Source organism: Cervus canadensis, chromosome 24 (assembly GCF_019320065.1).
Source record: "Cervus canadensis isolate Bull #8, Minnesota chromosome 24, ASM1932006v1, whole genome shotgun sequence".
Taxonomy (NCBI): domain Eukaryota; kingdom Metazoa; phylum Chordata; class Mammalia; order Artiodactyla; family Cervidae; genus Cervus; species Cervus canadensis.
Window position 1 is genome coordinate 39562585 of NC_057409.1, and position 24379 is coordinate 39586963.

At 36.0% G+C, this 24379-nt stretch overlaps 1 protein-coding gene across 1 annotated transcript; it reads right to left on the reverse strand.

The window, feature by feature from the left end:
* Positions 1-8313: 8313 nt before the first annotated feature.
* Positions 8314-23099, reverse strand: ZDBF2 (zinc finger DBF-type containing 2). Its single transcript, XM_043445637.1, has 8 exons — positions 22975-23099; positions 22620-22670; positions 22216-22294; positions 20514-20618; positions 19275-19402; positions 12854-15494; positions 12417-12721; positions 8314-12299 (listed from the first exon to the last, which is right to left on the reverse strand). The coding sequence occupies exons 4-8, from the start codon at positions 20571-20573 to the stop codon at positions 8408-8410; spliced, it is 7026 nt and encodes a 2341-aa protein (XP_043301572.1). The 5' UTR covers positions 20574-20618; positions 22216-22294; positions 22620-22670; positions 22975-23099; the 3' UTR covers positions 8314-8407.
* Positions 23100-24379: the final 1280 nt, after the last annotated feature.

The window sequence follows — 24379 nt, forward strand, 5'->3', positions numbered from 1 at the left end:
AAGTTCTGAAAATTAAAAGGTAACTGGGAGAAATAAACAAGATCTAGATTTCAAAGTATATGGGCTGAGTCCTGCAGAGGAGGCAAGGGATGGCCAGGTGAGGGAGAAACACGCCATCCATCTGGGTTGAGAAGACCCCCCCACCAAACAAACAACTTAACCTTAAACCAAAAAGAACTAGGAAAAAAAAGAACAAATAAAACCCAAAGTTAGCAGAAGGAAAGAAATCATAAATATCAGAGGAGAAGTAAACAGAGCCTGAAACAACAAATACTATGTGATATCATATATGTGGAATCTAAAAAATAATACAAATATATGTATCAAAAGAGAAGCAGACTAACAGATTTTTTTTTTTTTAAAGCGTATGGTTACCAAAGGGGAGAGGAAAATGGGGAGGGATAAATTAGGTGTATGGGATTAATAAATACAAATTTATATATAATAAAATAGATAAGCTGCAGGGACATACCATGTAGCACAGGGAATTATACTCATTACCTTTAATAACCTATAATGAAATGTAATCTGCAAAGATAATCAATATGCTATACATTAACATAATATTGTAAATCATCTTATACTTCAATTAGAATCTCTTCAAATAAACATCTGATGAAGATACAAACTTTTCCTTAGGAAGTCATTTTTGTGCTGTGATAAGATGGGTAACTAAGTAAATCTATATAAATAACACTTCATCCTAGGGCATCAAACCAACACAAGAGAGACTATTCATAATAATGCAAACATAGGAAAACAATCTTTCCAAGATAATCATGAGAAATGCTTTGCAATGGGCCTCAATGTAGAAAGTCGGGGAATTCTTTAATGCCAAAGAGCACTATCTAGATCTAACACAAGGTTTTTTAATGATCTTTTGAAAGCTTAAGAATTATGCTGCAATTCCACAGACTTACTAATACAGAAATTGTCTTTCATTCTTATCAGTAATGAAAGTGATCAACTAGAGACCTATTTAATTGACGTTTGGATCCTGGGCACCCACCATAGGGCTAGGCACATAGTAGGGGGTCTAAGTAATATTTGTTAAATATATGAATAAGTAACTGCCTTATCTATGATCAGTTAGATGATAAATGTAACAGATAAAATATTCACAGTCACAGTTGCCTCTAGGTTGAGCTGTGAAAAAAATGTAACTATTTGTTGATAATTTACTCTATATGAGAGCCCCCATTTCAGATTATTAAACTCTTTTACTCTAAAATAAGAACAAAAATTAGATATCTTCAATCATCACATTTATTCAAATTGACATCACACGACTTTTGTTATGATACACTGAGAAGTCCACAGATTTTCTGCCCCGCCCCACCCCCCACAGAAAAAGCATTATCCAGAAACCCCACACAAACTCAAACTAAGGGACATTCCACGAAGAAACTTGTTTGTACACTTCAAAATGTCAAGTTATAAAATACACAGAAAGGCTGAGGACCTGTTCCATACTGAGGGAAACGAGAATCATGACACTGTGTGGTCCTGAATTAAATCCTGGACCTACAGAGGATGCGTTGGGGCAATCTGTAAAATCCAAGCGAGGCCGGTGGAGTAGAGGGTAATAATCATATCAACATTGGTTTCCTGATTTTGATGAGGTACACTGTGGTTATGTAGGAGAGTAAATTTTTTTTGGCTGCACCAAGCGACAAGCAGAAACTTCGTTCCCTGACTAGGGAATCAAACCCAGACCCCCTCTAGTGGAAGCATGAAGTCTCAACCATCGGACCGGTAGGGAAGTCCCTGTAGGATAGTCATTTTAAACAAGAACTTTCACTGTGACAGGTACCATCATCAACACTTCCTGGCTTTATCATACATGTAAGATTAGAAAAATGGGCACCTTGGATATGATTCTCAGTTTAGTTACTTGCAAGCAATTCATAATGAAAGTAATGTGTTGATACTGAAAATGAGAATTCACGAAGCACAATGATAAGAATGCCAAGAAGGGCAGTAAAGAAAATGTGTCAAAAACAGAAGTATAAAGCATTAAAGTATGGAATAAGAGCACTCACAGAGGCAGATATCCAGTTGGTTGTGGATTTGGGGTAGTAATCGAGGATAACAGGTATACAAGGCATAAAGGAACATCTAACCTCACACCTAATAGCTTTCATTATATTTGTCATCAGAAGACCAGTGTTCTGTTTCCAGATTTATCAAAAATTGATTATTAATACTACTCAGCAACTTAAAAAAGAACAAATACTGTTACATGCTATATGAGTAAGCCTTAAAAAACATTACGGGAAATGAAAAAAAGTCAAGACACAAAACACAACATATTATATGATGCCATTTATATGAAAAGTCCAGAAAAAGCTAAACTAAAGACAGACAATAGATTAGGGGTGGCCTGAAATTGCGGATGAGGAAGGGAATGGGGATTACATGTAATCCTCATTTGATTATAGGAAACAACTCATCTTTAATCTTCAAACTGAAGCTCAATGCCTTAATTTTCTCATCGGCTATTTAGTCACAATTACAGTTCCTAACTCAAATGGGCCTTTTGAAGATCAAATGAGATAACACAGGTCAAAAGTCTAGAACAATGTCTGGTACTTAGTGAGGGCTCAACACGTACATACACATGTCCAGCTTAAAAATTCAGAAAATAAAATGCATGTAGAACAAAACAATATGCATGTAATAAATGGTAAACATAGAGAAAAGTACAAGTTCATACTTTAAAGATTCAGCATCAAACTGGAGTTCATCCAAATCAAGGTAAATAATTTAAAACACTGGTCTCAAAAAAAATAAATAAATAAAAATAAAACACTGGTCTCCTGATGACAAATAATCAACTCCTTAATCAAGGTAAATAATTTAAAAGACTTTGGGAGAACTTTTTAAATATGTACAATCAACTATAAGAACACATGAAACTCATTAAATATACTGTTATTTCCCTAATATTTGCGGTCTCAATGAAGTATAAGGAAATATTGAGACTCTTCCTCAACCTTTCATCTTCTTGACATTTTGATGGGTAATCTCCTGAATTTTTTAATTACATGATTTTTCACAGTTTTTCACATTTTTTCAACACATAAAAGTCCTTTACTGAAAATTGGCTTCCAATGACATTTTTACTTTATCAATGTTTTTATATAAGAAGTTTCTTATATGAGACATATGTAAGACTTACATAAAAGTCTCTCTTATATAGGAGAGACTTCTCCTTATATAATCCAATATAATCCTGGACCAAAACTCTAGAAGCCAGTACTGGTGAGGCCACAGGCACTGACATAGACACGCACACTCCTCCACGTTTGCTCATCCTTAAAACATGCGCTGTGGTATTGGGGGCACCAGCTCCTCCTCCAGGCGGGGTCAAATAACGACACAGGCACCGCCTCTGAGCTCAGCCTGTTCGCTGACTCTTTCCACACAGGTATACAAAGTGAAAAACTGCCAACCCACCACTCCACCAGACAAAGAAAAAGTTGTTTAATTTTAATCCTTTGAAATAACTACTTCATCGAATATAACCTATGTATCTTTGGTTGAACTATTTTCTCACCAGCATCAACATTTATATTCCCCTATATTATCTGTATGACAATTTATAAAATGAACCTGTTTTCCTTATTCTATCATTCCTTAAGTAGTCCCACATAAAGTTCCTAACATGAAGAGAAAATAGAGGCAAATTTCAATATTTGATAAATTTTATCATGATAATTTGAAAACAAATTTACTCTTTAAATTGCATTATAAAAAATACATTACTCTTCACATTAGTTTTACAAGGAAATATATAATCATTTGAATATTTAAATATAGTTTCTCTTTAGCAAAATCACTGTCACTCAGAGCCTGAGTTACACAAAAATTTAAACACACAAATCCAAAACACACTTTACACATTGTCTACATACTACACAATCTGGAATAATTATAATAAATATTTATGCAAGATACTGAGCAAGGACAAGATTAATAAAATACTCACTATGGCTATCATTTGATTTTTTACTATTAAAATAATTTAATGCATACTTGAATACACACACACAAAAAAAATCCAATTTTTATCTAATAGTAAAGTAAGCCCAAATAAATTTTGGCAAATTTTGACAAAGAGGCACTCTTGTATCCTACCAAACTCTGAAAGTTATTCACTACTTATTTAATTTAAATTATAACGTTTACAATTTCAAGTTTTCAAGCCTGTCTAAAACAACAATGACTACAGGAACTTAGTAAACATTTCAAAATGCTTTTTAAAATCTCATCAGGACTATTTTATACTTTAAATTTTAGATATAAACCTCTTCTTCTAAAAAAAAAAAAAGTACTTAGAAGAGTTTCCAATGTGAAAATAGTAGTAAATTTTCTTTAAGTTTTTCATCAGCTGAATTATAAGAACTTTCCTCTCTGCATGATGTAAACACAGTAGATATGATGCATCACAATTACATGGTACATTTTTTTCCATATGATCTCTTGCTTTTAAACTGACACTAAAAGCTTGCAAAATGCCTATGAACAGTACTCAAGGGAATTACATGTCTACTTCATAGGGAAAAAAGACACCAATAACCACAAGTGGAATATTTGTATGAATTAATTGCTTATTTACTTCCTAATCAGAATGACAGTTTTATTTCTAAATTAAAATTGCAGGATTATTCCAAATTAGTAGCTGAGAGTGATATTTTAAGGAAAGAAATTAAAGTATTTGAATATAGGGTAAGTTGAAGTTGCTCTGCAACTAAAAATATAAACATTTGTCCATTTTTAAACCTAATTACTGTTTTAAATTTAGAAGTAAAGAAATTATTTGGAAAACTCAGCAGTGGCCACAGGACTGGAAAACGTCAGTTTTCATTCCAATCCCAAAGAAAGCCAATGCTAGAATGTTCAAACTACCACACAACTGCACTCATCTCACACGCTAGCAAAGTAATGCTCAAAATTCTCCAAGCCAGGTTTCAACAGCATGTGAATCGTGAACTTCCAGATGTTCAAGCTGGATTTAGAAAAGGCAGAGGAACCAGAGATCAAATTGGCAACATCTGTTGAATCATAGAAAAGCAAGAGAGTTCCAGAAAAACATCTACTTCTGATTTATTGACTATGCCAAAGCCTTGGACTGTGTGGATCACTGCAAACTGTGGAAATTTCTGAAAGAGATGGGAATACCAGACCACCTGACCTGCCACCTGAGAAATCAGTACGCTGGTCTAGAAGCAACAGTTAGAACTGGACATAGAACAACAGACTGGTTCCAAATTGGGAAAAGAATATAATCAAGGCTGTATATTGTCACCCTGCTTATTTAACTAATATGCAGAGTACATCATGCAAAATGCCAGGCTGGATGAAGCACAAGCTGGAATCAAGACTGCTGGGAGAAATATCAATAACCTCAGACATGCAGATGACATCATCCTTATGGCAGAAAGCAAAGAAGAACTAAAGAACCTCTTGATGAAAGTGAAAGAGGAGAGTGAAAAAGTTGGCTTAAAGCTCAATATTCAGAAAACTAAGATCATGGCATCTGGTCCCATCACTTCATGCCAAATAGTTGGGGAAACAGTGGAAATAGTGGCTGATTTTATTTTTGGGGGGCTCCAAAATCACTGCAGATGGTGACTGCAGCCATGAAATTAAAAGACGCTTACTCCATGGGAGGAAAGTTATGACCAACCTAGATAGCATATTAAAAAGCAGAGACATTACTTTGCCAACAAAGGTCTGTCTAGTCAAAGCTATGGTTTTTCCAGTGGTCATGTACGGATGTGAGAGTTGGACTACAAAGAAAGCTGAGCACCAAAGAATTGATGCTTTTGAACTGTGGTGTTGGAGAAGACTCTCATGAGTCCCTTGGACTGCAAGGAGATCCAACCAGTTCATCCTAAAGGAAATCAGTCCTGAATATTCATTGGAAGGACTGATACTGAAGCTGAAGCTCCAACACTTTGGCCACCAGGTGGGAAGAACTGACTCATTGGAAGAGACTCTAATGCCGGGAAAGACTGAAGGCGGGAGGAGAAGGAGACGACAGAGGATGAGATTGTTGAATGGCATCACCAACTCGATGGACATGAGTTTGAGTAAGCTCCGGGAGTTGGTGATGGACAGAACAGCCTGGTGTGCTACAGTCCATGGGGTCGCCAAGAGTCAGACAGGAGTAGAACTGAAAGAAATTATTAATACAATACAACATAACACCATAACATACCCACAGGCTAAATAATGGCCTCTGAAATAAAGCTACATTTAGAAACCAACTGTTACACTGTACTTAATTCTGACTGATCAAGTTTCAATTAAATATGGTTTATACAATATAGAAGCTGAAATTCATGTTTCCCTTTTAGCATCAATGACAGAAAAGGATCCAGTTTCCTTGACTTAGTAGGATAATGAATGAATCTGTACCAGCACAACCAGTGTCCCTGAATAAAAGACCTAAAGATTTTCTGAGTATGTCAGACCTAAACTGCATATCTTGACATCTTTCATCTGAACTACTAAAATCAGTTAGCAAGTTGAAGGCAGGCCAAACCAATGTACAAATACAGCTTTTCACTTGCAAAATGGAACTCCACTTAGGTTATCAGTTTTATTGGTGATAGTGGTTTAGTTGCTAAGTTGTGTTCAACTCTTGCGACCCCATGGACTACAGCCCGCCAGGCTTCTCTGTCCATGGAATTCTCCAGGAAAGAATACTGGAGTAGGCTGCCACTTCCTTCTCCAGGGAATCCTTCCCACCCAGGGACCGAGCCTGGGTCTCCTGCATTGCAGGCAGATTCTTTACCATCTGAGCCACCAGGGAAGCTGGTAGAAAAGCATAATCACAGTAGCAAGATCCTTTCCCCCTTAAGATCTAGTAATGCTAAAGAAAAACCTACAGAGATTGTATATATACAATATGGATGTGTCTAAATGAAGAAAGTTGAAGGCCTGCAGATACAGTTTAAATGAAACAGGAGTCGTCTGTTATGTATTTAAATCACCAGGCAGTTTTTTTAAAACTGGATCAAAGTTAATGAAATCTCATTCTCTGTAACGTTTTTTAAAGAAAGATAAATTGTATTTTATGTGTGATTATTTAGGTTAACCCCACTCAAAAGCTGAGATAATCTATTAGAACTTCTTCTTTTTAATTACCCAGTTAGAATATGATATTGACAACACTACTTTGAAACACACAGAAAATAACTACATATGCATCTGTTCCAATTTTTAAAAAGTAAAAAATAAAATAGTATTTTGTGTTTGCCATATTCATTCTTGCAACGTTATTAAGTTGCTGACATGAGACACAATCATAAAAAATAAATGGGACATGACTGAAGGTATAAAATGGTATATATATTGTGCTAAATTATGTAATATAAATTAAGATGAAGCTCTTCCACAGCAAAGGGACATAGGGCATTTTTAAATTAAAAAAAAAAAAAAAAACCCTAACACTAACTTTAAATGAATATTAAATGTTGGTGGGATTGAAAACTAGTATAGCCACTATGAAGAACAGTGTGGAGATTCCTTAAAAAGCTGGAAATAGAACTGCCATACGACCCAGCAATCCCACTGCTGGGCATACACACCGAGGAAACCAGAACTGAAAGAGACACATGTACCCCAAAGTTCATCGCAGCACTGTTTACAATAGCCAGGACATGGAAGCAACCTAGATGTCCACTGGAAGATGAATGGAGAAGAAAGCTGTGGTACATATACACAATGGAATATTACTCAGCTATTAAAAAGAATGCATTTGAATCACTTCTAATGAGATGGATGAAACTGGAGCATATTATACAGAGCGAAGTAAGTCAGAAAGAAAAACACCAATACAGTATATTAACACATATATATGAAATTTAGAAAGATGGTAACGATGACCCTATATGCGAGACAGCAAAAGAGAAAAAGATGTAAAGAACAGACTGCTGGACTCTGTGGGAGAAGGCGAGGGTGGGATGACTTGAGAGAATAGCACTGAAACATGTATATTAACATATGTGAAACAGATCACCAGCCCAGGTTCGATGCATGAGGCAGGGTGCTCAGGGCTGGTGCACTGGGATGACCCAGAGGGATGGGATGAGGAGGGAGGTGGGAGGGTGGGTCAGGATGGGGAACACATGTACACCCATGGCTGATTCATGTGAATGTATGGCAAAACCACCACAATATTGTAATTAGTCTCCAATTAAAATAAAAATTTTTTTAAATGAATATTAAAAGTCCTGAAAAATAAGGCTATAGCAAAATAGTTGAAGGTTCACTTTTTTCAGCAAAGTGAGGAAAGCTACACTAGGTGGTACACTGGTACCAAATATATTTTCAACTGAAGCACTGAATCTTCAACCAGCCCTTAACAGAAACACCTCTAGTTTACTTCATTACCTCATAATTTGTTAGAGAATCGAGTCCTCATTCTATCTGAATATGATACACCAGAAAACAAACTTCTCAAATCATATGTTCTAATAGGTCTATAAGGCTTTCTCTGTTGTCTTCTAGGGTGTTTTTTATTACCATTCTTCTTACTTCGTGCAGCGCTGGAAGGTGTCTGCACAGGTTGCTTAGGAGAAGAGCTTGCTATAGCTCGTGACTGCTCTTCAGCTCCTGCCGACAGAACTGAGGCGTTTGAGAGCACGTTAGCTGGTTTCTTCACCTTCTTTAACCTACTAACATCAGGTTTTTTCTTCTTAACATGCATCCTAACGGAAGTGCTCCTGCACTGATATTTGTGACGCAAAAAAACAGAGTATTTTGGAATATACTTTTTAATTATATCACTTAGTTTGCTCTGAATCCAAATCGACCGTTTTTCTGAAGCAGTTCTGGTATTTTGCTGGGGAATAACTGATCTACAACCTTTTTTGGGAAAATCTGGCTTATTATTAGCTATTACCTTCCTTCTCTGATTTTTGCTTTTACTTTTCAAAAACCTTTTTCTAAATGATTTCGATGAAGTTTTGGCAACATCACGACTTGAAAAAGTTGATTGGAAATTACATTCTTTTGAAATTTCACTAGAACTGAAAATCCTGGACTTTTCTGGAAACACAGAAGATTCACTGGCCTCCTGTGTCTTTAGTTCATGTCCTGCTGACACTGCCACAAAAGGTACTGAAGCAGAGCTTTGTACATAAGGATCATTATCTCCTGCATTGGAATTTAAGTGGCTAACATGCATTTCAACACAATTATTCCTGTCAGACCCTGGTACTTCTATGTTCAGAGAAGGATCGATTACAATCTGCTTATTCAATGGGTCATAACAATTAAAGGAACTCTGGTTAAATTTGTACTGTATGTTAATATTCCAATTATTTCTACTACCATCCTTCCTTTTAGAGAAGCTGTTGGATTCACCTTTCTTCAACTTAATATTTGAAGAAAGAATATAAATTAAGGTATTTGCTTGCAAAGGCTTCAAAACACTAATACCTGATTCGGGAAATTCATTTTTTTTCACTTTCTCTCTTGATTTCCCGTCGTTTTGTAAAAGTAAATGCTTCCTTACTGGAGAGTCTTTCTCTTGTCCACTAATTCTTCTTTTTGTCCCTGGGTGACTTGTGAGATTGGTTTGAGTTCCATGGCTCACTTTTATAGCCTGGCCTTGAGAGGCTTCTCGCCATGTTTGTTCATGATTCCTCTCTGTTGAAGGATAATGATTAAGTTTATCTAAAGCCACTGAAAAGTCATCAATATCTGAAATACCACCCACATTATCATCACAATCTGAGAGAACTTGAAATGATGTGGTGTCCTGATTGAGGTCAGTCCAGGTCATCTTTTTTTCTTCATTCAAAATTTTTTTTTTAATTTTTCTCATCTCACAGTCGCTAACAAAGTAACAGTACAAATGACCTTTCTTAAATTCCTTCACAAGAGCACTCATTTGCACATCATCTTCTTTCATTATCTGAGACCACATTTTCCCCACAAATGAAGGAGGGACGGGAGACAAGTCTTTAGGAAGTAGTTCATGAAGATCATCTTCTATGACCTCCTTTGCTTTTTCCAAGTCCCTTATAGAATCAACCATGGGAACAGAGTCTGAATGGGAATTATTATGGTTTGTTTCTCTCTGGTCAAAAGACATCTTCTTAAATAGGTTGATCTTATTAACAGCTTCTTGAGGCTGGTCATTGCCAGACTGGAGAGAAGGATCACATTGAAAATTCACCCCAGAACCACAAGGTTCACAGATCATACTTTCTAGATCAGTATGTTTTAACTTCAGAAGGTTTTCTTGATCAGGCATTTGATGGATCACCAATCCAGGAGATGCATTGAAATCCATTGTGGAAACACCAGATTCACAGTTCTTATCTTTTAGGCCAATATTTTCTACATCTTTCCAAAGGTTGACTCCTTTGTCGACCTTCTGCTGTTGCTGAGTTACTGGCTGAGAAGTCTCCTCCCACTCAAAGTTTCTTTTCGGACCACTAGATTGACAGCTCTTATCTTTGGAGTCACTATATTTTGCCTTTTTCTTTTCAGATTCTTGCGACTGGTAAGTCACAGACTGATGAGAGGAATCAATTTGAAAACTCAGTTCAGAAACATAAGGCTCACAGCTTGTCTCTTCCAAAATAATATAATCTTGCTTTTGCTTTACTACTTTGAAGACCTTTTTGGAATGGTTTTTCACTGATTGAGGAGAGGCTTCACAAACATATCTTAGTTCAGAATCACAAGAGTCACAGTTCTCATCTAGGTCAAAACTTTCTGCATTTATACAGCTGATTTCTTTGACAGTCCTTTGAGGTGAATCAATCACTGGCTGAAAAGGGACATCAGAATCTGAAATCATTTCACAGTCATCATCACTTGCTGTCAGGTCCACAAACAGCATCTTATCTGTTTCTCTATCTGACTCTTCAAGTTCGTTTATCACTATTTGAAGAGGAACATCAGAATCACACATTATTTCAGAATCCCTAGGTTCACTAACCTCTTCTTGCATGTCAAGATGCTTTTCCATCTGAAGATTTATTTCTTTGCAAACCACTTGAGGTTGGTCAACTCCTAACTGAAGATGAACACCAGAATCACATTTTATTTCAGAAACACTAAGTTCACAGTTCTTATTTTCTAGGTCATTCTGATCTTCCTCTTGCAAGTTTATTTCTTTGACAGCCACAGTAGAATGACCAGCTACAAAGTCAACGTTAAAATCATAACTTACTTCAAAATCACCTAGTTTGTATCTCTTATCTTCCAGGTAAATATGGTCTTCCTCCCAAAGACCTATTTCTTTAACAGCTTTTTTTTGATGCGGGCCAGTCACTGACTGAAGAGGACATTCAGAAACAAAATTTATCTTAGGACCACAAGGGTCATTGCTTTTATCTTCCAAATTGGCTTGTTGCTCTTCCAAATCGTGGTGTGGCTCAACCACTGATTGGAGAGGGGTATTTGAAACAAAAATGATTTCAGAATCATTAGGTTCATAGCTCTTAGCACTCAGACAAACAGGTCCGTCCCTCAGAAGATTCATTTCTGTAACAGCCTCTTGAACTTCATTAGCCACAGACTGAAGAGGTTCATCAGAAACAAGATTTATTTTTGAATCACTAGGTTTGACAACCTTATCTTCCAAGTCAACACGCTCCTTCAGAAGGTTTACCTTCTTAACAACTTCAGTTTGGCTAGCCACTGACTGAAAACGGGCATCAGAGTCAGATACAATTTCAAAATGCTTAGGTTCATCTCTCTTATCTTCCACGTCAACTTCATCCCTCCAAGAGTTTATTTCTTTAACAGTTTGTCTAAGCTGGTTGGCCACTGATTGAAGGGGGTCAACAGAATTAAAACTTACTTCAGAACCACAAGATTGATTGTGCTTATCTTCTAGTTCAGTATGCTTTTGCTCCAAAATAGTTATCTGAGGATGGTCAACTACTGACTGATCCATGAGATCAGAATTCAAACTCATTGCAAAATAACCACTATCTTGCCTGTTCTTATCTTTCAAGTACACATGATTTTCATTCTTGAGGTTTATTCGTTTAACAGCCACTTTAGGTTGACTAGACACAGATGGAAGAGAAACATCAGAATTATGTATTAATTTATAATCATTAGGTTCATCAACCTTATTCTTCAGGCTCATATCCTCTTCTTTCTGCACATTTGTTTCTTCAACCACTTCCTGAAATTGTTCGGTCAATGGCTGAAGAGGGTCAGCAGAATCAAAATCTACTTTACCATCACTAGATTCATTGTTTGTATCTTCCAAATGAACATGTTTTTCCTTCAAAAGGGCTAGCTGAGGTTGGTCAATGACTGAATGAAGAGAGTTACTAGTATTCAATTTTTTCTCAAAGCCTCTGGGTCCAGTACTTTCTTCTTCTGGGTCAACATGGTCCTCCTTCAAAACAGTCATTTGAGGTTTTTCATTCATTGACTGAAGAGGGACACCAGAGTCCAAAATTATTTCAGAACTACTACATTTATCGCTCTTGTTCTCTAGACCAACACGTTCTTCTTTCTGAACACTTATTTCTTTAACAGTTATTTGAGGTTCAGTCATTGAATAATCAGAATCTAAACTTATTTCAGAATCACTATATTCAGCACTTTGACCTTTTAACTTAGCATGCTTTTCTTTTTGAAGCCCTAGTTCTTTCACAATCAATTCCGGTTTATGAGTTACTGATTGAAGAGGGATATCAATATCCAAACTTGTTTCAGAAACTTTTGACTCATTATTCTTATCTGTTAAATTCACATGTTCTTCTTTTTGGTTTATTTCTTTAATAGCTATGGAAAGATGACCAGTCACTAAATGAAAAGTAATACCAGATTTCAAACTGCTTTCAGAAACAATAGGTACATTATCCTTATTTTCTAAGTGTATATTCTCCCTTTTCTGAAGGTTTCCTTCTTTAATAGGCTCTTCAGAGTGTCCAGTCATTGAACGAAAAATATCATAATCAAAAATTTCAGAATCACTAGATTCATTTTCCTTATTTTCTAAGTGTACCCACTCTTCTTTTTCAAGATTTAGGTTTTTAACAGCTTCTTCTGGTTGGTTAATCACTGAGTGAAAAGGGATATAAGAAGCCAAACTTATTTCAGAACCGGTGGGCACATCATCCTTCTCTCCTAAGTGTGTACACGCTTCTTTCTGAACGAATGTTTCTTTAACCACTACTTCAGGTTGATAAGTCCCTGAAAAAAGAGGCACATCAGAATCAAAAGTTATTTCAGAAACATAAGATTCACAACTCTTATTTTCCAGATCAATAGGATCCTCCTCATAAACAGTTACTTGAGATTGGTCAATTACTGAGTGAAGAGGACTATCAGAATAAAAAGTTATTTCAGAACTAATTGATTCAAAGCTCTCATCTTCCAGGTTAACATGCTTACTTATTTCTTCAACATCCAGCTCAGGATACTCAGAAACTGACATAAAAGAAGAATCAGAGTCAAAAGTGGACTCAAAACTGGAACATCCATAGCTCTTAACTTCCATATCAACATTTAATGCTTTCATATTTATTTCACCACTAGCACCTATAGGGTGAGATTCAAAACTGAGATCAGAAATGCCAGACTTAACACTCTTATTCTCCAGGTCAGTAACTACTTCCTGAGCATTCACCTCTTTAACTGCTACTTGAGATTGGGCAGGCACTAACTGAGGATCTGTTTGCATCAGATGGAACTTTATCTCAGGACCATGAAATTCACAGTTCACATCCACAAGGCCATTCTTTTCTTTCTGAAGATTGATATTTTCAACATCCTTCTGAGGTCCATCAGACCTGGTCTCAAGAGAGACATCACAATCAAGATATGCTTTAGCACTACTGGGTTTATAATTCCTGTCTTTCAGAGAGACAAGCCTATCCTCCAGGTTTCTTTCACTGACAGCCACGTGAGGATGGTCAAAGACTGACTGAAGAGAAACGTTACCATCAAAACTTGTTTCAGAACAACTCGATCCATAGTTCTTATCAACCAAGCTCATGTGAACCTCCTTCCGAAGTTCTGTTTCTGTGACGGTCACTGGGAGTTGGCCAGGCATTGACTGAAGCGAGAAAACAGAATCAGCACTTATCTCAGAGCTACTAGATCCATAGCTCATATCAACCAAGCCAACAAGCGCCCCCGTAGGAAGGTTTACATCTTTCTCAGGCTGTTGAGGGGAGTCATCAGTTGACTGAAGTGAGGCATCACAATCAAAATTCATCTCAGAATCACTGGATTCATAGCTTTCATCAACCAGCCTAATATGCCTTGCCTTTTGAACACTTCCATCTTTCACTTGAGTTCTGCTGGTAGTCAACTGAAGGGAGTCATCACAATCAGAGCTTATTTCAGAAATATAAGATGTATTATTCTTATATTGCAAATCAGTATGTACTTCCTTTGAAAGGTTAATTTCCTCAGCAGTCCCTTTGGATTGGTCCATCAGTGAATAAAAAGAGGAACTGCCATCAAAACCTACTTCAGAATCTCTTGATTCACAGTTCTTATCTTCTTGGTCAGTTTGCTCCCCCTTCCAAAGGGCCGGTTCAGCCTCTTCACAGTGATCAGATGCTGATTGAAGAGAGCCACCAGCAGACTTCATTTCAGAACTCACTGAGATCTTCTGTTCCAAAAAGGCTGACTTGTTAAAAACCAAATGCTTTCCTTCCTGGTTATGATCCATATTAGGAAAGAATTTCTCATGGTGCTTTAGAATGTCATCTTCAAAGATTCCTTTATTAGAAGGCATGTCAGTTTTATTCAGGTTGACTACTGGACTTACTGCAAATTTAGAAAGAGATTCCAATTTTAAAGAGTTTTCAGTACCCGCAAATTCATGGACTTTAAAGCCAGTTGACAAAGCTTTAGTCTGAGAATTTACATTTTCCTGTAAGGTCAACTTATCTGAATTTATACGTAACGATTTTCTGTTTAACTCCTCAGGTTTCTGATATGGAACTGAAGAAGTTTCTGGATGGGATGGTAGCATAGGGTTTCTAGAGCCCTTGTCTAGCTGTTTAAGGTATTTGTCAACTTTGTTTGGGTCACATTTGTTAACTGAATCCAAAGGGACTCCAAGTGATAAACCAGTAGTAGTGTCAGCTGTAACTGGTCTTTCATGAGAACTTTCAGGTAAACAACTAACAAGAACATTAGAAATCGCTAATGAACAGATTACACTTTGTCTGTTATTTGTACTGTGACCAAGACCAACTGGATTAAACTCTTTCATACTGCTCCCAACTTTATGAATGAACTCCAAGGGATGCTGTTGTCCTTTCTCCAGTTTTTGAATAACTGATGGTCGATCTGAAACACTATGTATATATCCCTGAGGCCTAGAATAAAACTTTTCAACGGGTTCAGATGCCTTGGTAGATATCTCTTCTCTGACTCCAGCAGCATCCTCGGTCTTTATTTCAGGACTAAAATCATTATTAGGAACCACTTCTGAAGGTGACACAGTAGTCATATGAAGTCTCTCATTTTGCAGTGATCTAAAAAATAAGGGGAAAAAAATTCCATAAAAATATTTTAATATCCGTTTAAGATTTTTCAATGCATAATAAATGCTACATTCTTTCTATCCTGGGCCAGATTCCTAGAACAAAGAGTTTCAAAATAAATTAATTTTGTAACATTTGGCTAAGGACAGAAAGGAAGGTAGAATCATAAAACCAAACAAGTTGGAAATCCCAAAGGATTCTACGAAACCAGCATCACCCTGATGCTATACCAAACAAAGATATCACACATACAAAAAAAATTACAGGTCGGTATCACTTATGCATTGATACACAAACACAAAAATGCTCAACAAAATATTAGAAAATCAAATCCAACAATTCATTAAGTGGACCATACACCACAAACAAGTGGGATTTACCAAGGATGTAAGGATTTTTCAATATCTGCAGAATCAATCACTGTGGTATACCACATTAACAAACTGAAGAATAAAAACCATATGATCATCCCAGTAGATGCAGAAAAAGCTCTTGACAAAATTCAACATTTATTTATGATTTCAAAAAAACTCTCCAGCAAGTAGGCATAAAGGGAACATATCTCAACAAAATAGGCTGTATGTGACAAATCCACAGCTAACATCATACTCAACAGTGAAAAGTCTAAAGCATTTCCTCTAAGACAAGACAAGGATGAACAAGACAAGGATGCCCACTCTCACCATTTTTATTGAACAGTTTTAGAAGTCTTAGTCACAAAAACTAGAGAAGAAAAAGAAACAAAAGGAATCCAAAATGGAAAGGAAGAAGTAAAACTGTCATTGCTTGCAGATGACATGATACTATACAGAGAAAACCTTAAAGATACCACCAAAAAAAAAATTAGCACTCACCAATGAATTGATAAGGTTGCAGGATACAAAATTAATATACAGAAGTCTACTGCATACACTAACAATAAACTATCAGAGAAATTACAGTAACAATCCCATCTATCACCACATCAAAAAGGAATGAAATACCTAGGAATACACCTACCTAAGAAAGCAAAAGATCTGTACTCAGAAAACTGTAAGACACTGATGAAAGAAACTGACAGAGATACAAACAGATGGAAAGATACACTGCGTTCCTGGAAGAATCAATGCTATTAAAATGAACATACTACCCAAGGCAATGTACAGAGTCACTGCAATCCCTATCTAAACACCAAAGGTTTTCTTCACAGAACTAGAACAAATAATTTTAAAAGTTGTATGGAAACACAAAAGACCCTCAACAGCCAAAACAATTTTGAGAAAGAAGAACAGAGTTAAAGGAATCATGCTTTCTAACTTCAGGCTACAGTAATCTAAACAGTATGGTACTGGCACAAAAATAGATACATAGATCAATGAAACAGAACAGTGTTCAGAAATAAACCTACACACTTATGCTCAATCTATGAAAAGTGGAAGTCACTCAGTTGTGTCTGCCTCTTTGGGACCCCATGGACTGTAGCCTGCCAGGTTCCTCTGTCTATGGAATTCTCCAGCCAAGAACACTGGAGTGGGTTGCCCATTCCCTTCTCCAGAGGATCTTTCCAACCCAGGGATCGAACCTGGGTCTTCTGCATTGCAGGCAGATTCTTTACCATCTGAGCCACCAGGGAAGCCCAAAGGAGGCAAGATTATACAATGGAGAAAAGACAGTCTCTTTAATAAGTGATGCTTGGAAAACTGAATAGCTAGCTACATGAAAAAGAATGAAATTAAAACTTTCTCTTAACACCATACACAAAAATATACTCAAAATGGATTAAAACCCTAAATGTAAGACCAGATACTATAAAACTCTTAGAGGAAAACATAGGCAAAACACTGACATAAATCACAGCAATATGTTTTTGGATCTATCTCATAGAGCAATGGAAACAAAAGCAAAAATTAACAAACAGGACTTAATTAAACTTTTAAAGCTTTTGCACAACAAAGGATATCATCAACAAAATACAAAGACATCAAGCATACCCAAATTTAGAAAACTTCCTACAAAATAACTGGTCAGTACTCTTCTAAAAAGTGTCAAGGTCTTAAAAGCAGAGACAGACTAAGGAGCTACTCAAGATTATGGGAAAGTACAGAAATGTGACAATTCAATGCACTGAGTGGTCCTGGATGGAATGCTGGTCCCAAAAAAGGACATTAGTAAACACAACTGGCAAAATCTGAATCAGTTCTATAAATAGTATGGTATCATGGTGATTTCATGGATTTGATCACTGTACTGTGGTCATTTTATTTTTCTTATTTATTTTTGGCTGCACTGGGTCTTCCTTGCTAGCATGCAGCCTTTCTCTAGTTTCGGGGAACAGGGCTACTCCTCCTTGAGGGGCACGGGCTTCTCACTGTGCTGGCTTCTCTTGTGGTTGAGCACAGACTGTAGACCTGCGGGCTTCAGTAGTTGAGGCTCATGGGCTCTAGTTGTGGCACACAGGATTAGGTGCTCCATGCCATGCAGAATCTTCCAAGACCAAGGATCAAACCCGTGACCCTTGCACTGGCAGGCAGATTCTTATCGACTATCACTAGGGAGTCCACTGCGGTTATTTTAGATTTAACATTTGGGGAAGCTAGGTGAATGTTACACAAGAAGAATTCCTTGTACCAGTTTTGCAACTAAATTTTTGTAAGTCTGAAATTATTCTAAAATGCAAAGTTAAAAAATATTTTAATGTCCATAAACTTTAGCCCAAGAGTTCACAGTCTAGAAATCTACTCCACAGAAAGAGTTGCATGATAAATGTATTTGTTGAAGCATTGTTTATATACACTATAAACTGGTAATTTATACTGACCTCAAGATAGGTTAATTCCATCTTTCCACCAGCTAAGAAAACAATTATATTTTTCCTAACTTATCCCCATCATAACTTTTTCCTTATTTGCTAAGTTTTAGGTTAGTGACTTGCAAAGTGTTCAAAAAGTTTATCCTTTATTCTGATGCTAGGATTAAAGTCAACTAATACTGTACAGGTGTGCTAATGATCTATGTTGCTTTATCTTATACAGTGTAGCAGCAATCAGAGTACATAATCTGATTTTCTACCAAAGTTCTTCAACACAGGACATTAACTTTTTAAAATGTTATCAAAATATTTCTTTTTACTAAAACAATCCATATATACTAATAAAAGAGTAAGCTGTCAAGATACTGACAAATTATAAAAATAATCGATTCTATTTTACAGAGTAGCATAGAGTTAGCAAATAGTTCCATTAATGTGGGATTAATTTTTACCTTGACTATCCTTACTTGGCTACTATCACCAACTTTTGGTTACTAATCATGTTAAAGTTATGTTTGTTCCCACATTTTTACCCTGCTTAACCCTGCGACATTCTTGATGATACACAATTATTTACTGGCCTGACTTTTCTTTAGAAAAAGCATACGTAGTCCCTATCTTTTAGAGTGAGATTTTTTTTTACTTAACTTAGGAAAACTTTTTAAACAACTGCAAAGATAAGTTACTAGATAAAGGTTCACTTTATATTCCCTGATTCAAAGATTCACTTTAGGAAATATTAGGATGTTAACACAAACATCTACTGTAATATATAACTAGGTACTAACATTCCCTAGAGAAGGGCATGGCAAAAAAAAAAAAAAGAAGGGCATGGCAACCCACTCCAGTATTCTCGCCTGGAGAATCCCATGGACAGAGGAGGCTGGTGGGGTTACAGTCCATAGGGTTGAACAGAGTCGGACATGACTGAAGCAACTTAGCACACATGAATATACTAATATTATTTCACTCAGTTACTCTACCTGCTTTCTTGATAATCACATGGGTGGTGCCGCAGTACATCCTGCAAGAAACGTTCCATCAAACTAGCAGCACCCATCCGTTGTCTCTTCTGTGTGATCAAGGATCTGTGATGGTCACTGGATATATGCTAGGAAGTAAAAAGAAAATGAATATTTCTAAATATTCTAATGGGTAAACATACTAATGGGTAATACTCATTAGTAGTGAGAGCATCACAATATACATTCATCATACTCCTGGGTAAAAGTATAAATTGATATACCCTTTATATAAAGCAATTCTAAAATACGCATCTGAAAACCATTTAAGGGGAGCGCAAATCAATGCAGAATATTAGAGGACATGGAGCTCACTTCTCCCCATGAACATATCAAAAATACATCTACATGTGAAACAATTCTCACTGAAAACTAACTGGAAATGAGTAAAAGGACTCCTGCACAACCATGGCTGTAAGAAAGATAAACAGGAAGGACATGAAGGGAAGAAAAACAAGCAAGTGGTCTGTACCTGTGCTCAGGGGAGGGGATTCAAAGGCAAAGGGAGACCAGTCTCTCTATCAGAAGGGTAAATGACCCATACAACCATTCTGTTTTTCACTTTTAGTACAGTATTCAATAGATTACATGTTACCCAATCATTATAAAATAGGTTTTGCATTAAATGATTTTGCCCAACTGTCGGCTGATGTAAGTATTCCAAGCACTTTTAGGGTAGGCTAGTTAAGTTGTGATGTTCAGTAGGTTAGGTGTGTTAAACGCATTATCAACTTAAGAGACTTAAAAATTATGATCAGGATGTAATCCCACCCTTCTGCCTTGGGGTCTCTATCCTTGCTATCCTGTCCCTCTAACCTAGAAATTCTGCCCCCCAAGATATAAGCAAACCCTATCCCCACATTCCATTCAAATCTCAGCTCAAATGTCACTTCTGTAACCTCACCTGGCCACTCTACCTAAAATCGCACGTTCTTCCCTATTTTATTTTCCTCATATCATTTATCACAATCTGACATACTATGTACTAAATTTATGTGATTACTTATTTTCTGTCTTAGTGCATCAAACTGTAAGCTCCATGAATAAAAGAAACTGATTTTGTTCATAGCCATATCCCTACAAGCCACATTTCCTCATTAACAGAGTCTCAATATGGTCTGTTAAATGAATTTGTGTAAAAGAAGGGAAAGTTACAAGTAGGTCCTTTGTGGTATAACCATAGTAATAGGATCTTCTCACCTGCTCCAGGTTATTATAGAATACACAACAAAAACTGCAATATCCTGATCTGTTCTGCATGTTGAAAAACCAAAGTCAGATGGCTATTGTCCTTGAATACTCAAACTGGAAGGAAAGAAAAATGACAAAAACACAATAATTCCTTACTATCATGAGAAAGATAGCTATGATAACATCATAGAAACAGAAATTCATTCTTGAGTCCTACTCACTAGTATTTCTAATAATTATGAGGATAGGAAAGGCTACCATGAGCTACTGAACCAATCAGTGAGCCTGCAATTAATTGAGACCTTTCTATCTTCTTTCTTTAAATTGAGGAATATTTACTTGATGCACAATGTAAGTTTCAGGTGTACAACATAGCACAATTCACAATTTTTAAAGGCTATATTCCATTCATAGTTATTATAAAATATTGGCTATATTCTGTGTGTTGTACTACATATCCATGTAGCTTATTTATTTTATACATAATTCTTTGTATCTCTTAATTCTCTGCATTTATCTTGCCCCTCTTTTCTTCCCTTTCCACCCTGGTAACCACTAGTTTCTTCTCTGTATCTGCTAGTCTGTTTCTTTTCTGCTATATTCACTAGTTTATTTTTTAGATTCCTCATATATGTGGATATATATGATATCATACAGTATTTGCCTTTCACTGAGACCTATGCAATCTTCTAACAGAACAGTGTCTTGCCAATATTTGAAGCCTAGATGATTACATTTTTACTGATTTCCTGGTAAGTTATTAAGAATTATCAGGAAGTGGTTCACTACTGAATACAGTACTCAATTTATAAAGACAAATTACTATTCCTAAATTATTACTATAGTATACTTACTATACTCTAATGAAACTCATTAATTTTTCCATCATGTTTCTACACAAAATCCCACATCATGTGAACACTCGGTGTCATATATAACATCTTATTCTCTATCATGAGAGTAAAGATACCACGTTTATTTTCTGCTTAATCCACAAAGAGGCAGATTTTAAAGCAATTTATCCAATGAAGTTGCTAAAAAACAAAATAGCAACCAATATAGCCTCTGAAGTAAAAGATATTTCTCTTCTGACAATTACATAAATGAATCATGAAGATTTTTTTCCAACTAGTGGAAATCCAACAAAAATTTCTCTTAATGAGAAACAATAAGAGACAAAGGAATAGTTTATTTGTTAAATAGGAACAGTTTATTTATTAAACAAATAAAGAATAGCTTCCAAGTTTCAACCCTCAAGCCCAAAACTATAATCCTTCAACACATCATAATATAGTGATTTCCAAGCCAGGCTAAATGTAAAAATCATCCTCCGAAATTCTGATTTAGTAAATCTGAGAATAAAGCTTAGAATTTAGAATTTTTAAAATTTCCTTACATACTCATTTATACAAAATGTAACAAATTTAAGTAATAAATCCAATACAATGTAGCTTTTTGCTGTTTTGTGAAAGTGAAAATAGGATTTTTAAGAATTTCATTAAGATTTTAATTCTAATTATTTTAAACACTCTTAACTGTCAAAAAATATAGAGAGAATGATCCTGTAATATTGAGTATTTCTGATAAGACTGTCTGCAACAGAAAAAGTTTATTCACTAAAATCAGTGTTCAAACATTGAAATCACAACCTTAAACCCAATGAGAATAACAAAACTTCATTAAATCAAAATTCCATATAACATTCACTTACCCATTACTTTTTATTATGAGAAACTTTGACAGTGTCTGACTTCTCACTTATAAGGAAAATAAATCAATTAAATCAGCCTCTGAAATAAAGAATATTAAAGAAATTATTTACTTAAAATTTTATTTCTTCTTTTAATTTACTTATTAACCTGAAGCAACAAAATGGAAGAAATTTTAAGTTGCATTCACAGATATGGCAATTTTCAGGCTGAGATAACTCTAGAGTTTAAACCTAAACTCTGAAAATAGTTAAATAAACTTTTTAGTGCTTTATTTAAAATAATCAAAACATTCATTGAATAAAAGGCAAAATGAAAGTATGAGTCTACCATCTCACACACATGCGCGCAAAATTTAAATTTTTTATATCTTTAACCATTATGGTAACTCCCAAGGCATTATTACCTGCCATTTCCATCATCTCTAGTGCCATATATATGCCACAATGAAACAGACCTACAATAAACCAAAAGCACCCATTGGCATTTTGAAAAATTCACATGCTAGGACCCCAAAAACATGGAACCAAAATCCCCTGGTAGGAAGCAGGCACATGCATATTACACAAATTTAAAACATTCCAAGACGATTCTGATATAGGTTGAACCAATAACATGTAATTTTTCATGTAGTAACAAAATCCTTAAAGGTACCATTTCTTTGGAGCCTGGGATGACATTAAATGACCAAATGGCTCTTTTTATACAAACTGTGAATTCTATCGGTACCCGGTATTTTTATAAAGTAACGTATCATTTACCTTGAGCAGAAAAGATCAGATATTTCATCAGCTATATTTAGTCCTGGCAAACATCTATAAATCAAAATAAAACTGTTTAACAAAAAAAAAAGATAAGCCCTCTAAGTGTCTACCGTTAACCAAATAAACACCCTCAAGTCACAATTTAAGTTTGAAAAGTGACACAATTAAGTTTCCAATAACAGAAGAAAAATACTTAATTTTGAACACAAAGCACTTTACATACTATGACTCACTGAATCCCACATGACCTCTTAAGATGTTCTGGAACAGAGCAACTCTGGGTTCACTGAACCCACCGTCAAACACTTCAGATCTCTGGGTTCTGGGAACAGTAGCTGTAAGAACGCAAAGCACACCTGTGCCTCTGGTAGGGTTAAGAACAAAGAGGCCATCAAACCCAAAATGAACTTCAGGAGAAACTTCTTGAAGAAATATTTATGTGAAATTTAAGTTTGGGTCTTGTACTAACCATGCCAACACTTGGCTCTTGTGTTAGTTTTAGTTTTTAAAAAAATACTGTCAATCCCTACCGGCTATCTATATCAATTGACAATTCAGCCAAATTATCAATTTTTTATTCCTCCATATTGTTATGAGCTAAGCGTTGATCCCCCCTTATTCAGGATCACTGGTTAACAAAAAATTCCAACACTTGGACTCAACACCTGACACCACTGTCTGATCAAGAAATAAACATTTAGCTCCTACCCCAGGCAAAGGTCCATCCATGCTAGGAGGATGAAGGGATAGAAAGAAATATAAGACAAGCTTTCTTGCTCTCAGTAAGTTTAAATGGAACTAAGAAATAAACATAAAAATATGAGGTGGTATCTGAGAAATGTCTAGGCACAAATAATACGTGCAAACGGGTTTAGTTGCAAAATTCAGTTTTAGCTGCAGGAACCAGGATGTCACAGCACATATGGTTTTATAACTGGACATTGGGAACCGCACAGAATTTGCTGACACAATTGTCAGGAAGAGATATTCCAAGTATCACAGAGGTAGAAGTAAAAAAGCAAGAAAGCATGAGGTACCTTGGGAGATGGTATGTTGACAAGTTCAGCTGGAGGTACGTTTTCACTTAAGAATTTAAGTGGCATTAGAGCAAGAAAAGTAGACTGAAGTTTGACATAATAGGATTTAAAAGCAGACCAAAGTTTTAGACCAGGGATCCCCAAACTCTGGGATCTAATGCCTGATTTGAGGTGGAGTTGATGCACTAATAAAAGAAAGAAATCAGTGTACAATAAACGCAGTGTGCTGGAATCATCCCAAAACCATCTCCCTCGCCCCCTTCTTTGTCCGTGGAAAAATTGTCTTCCACGAAACCTGTCCCAGGTGCCAAAAAGTTTGGGGACCCCTGATTTAGACCATATCTTTAGGCAGCATATAAATTTTT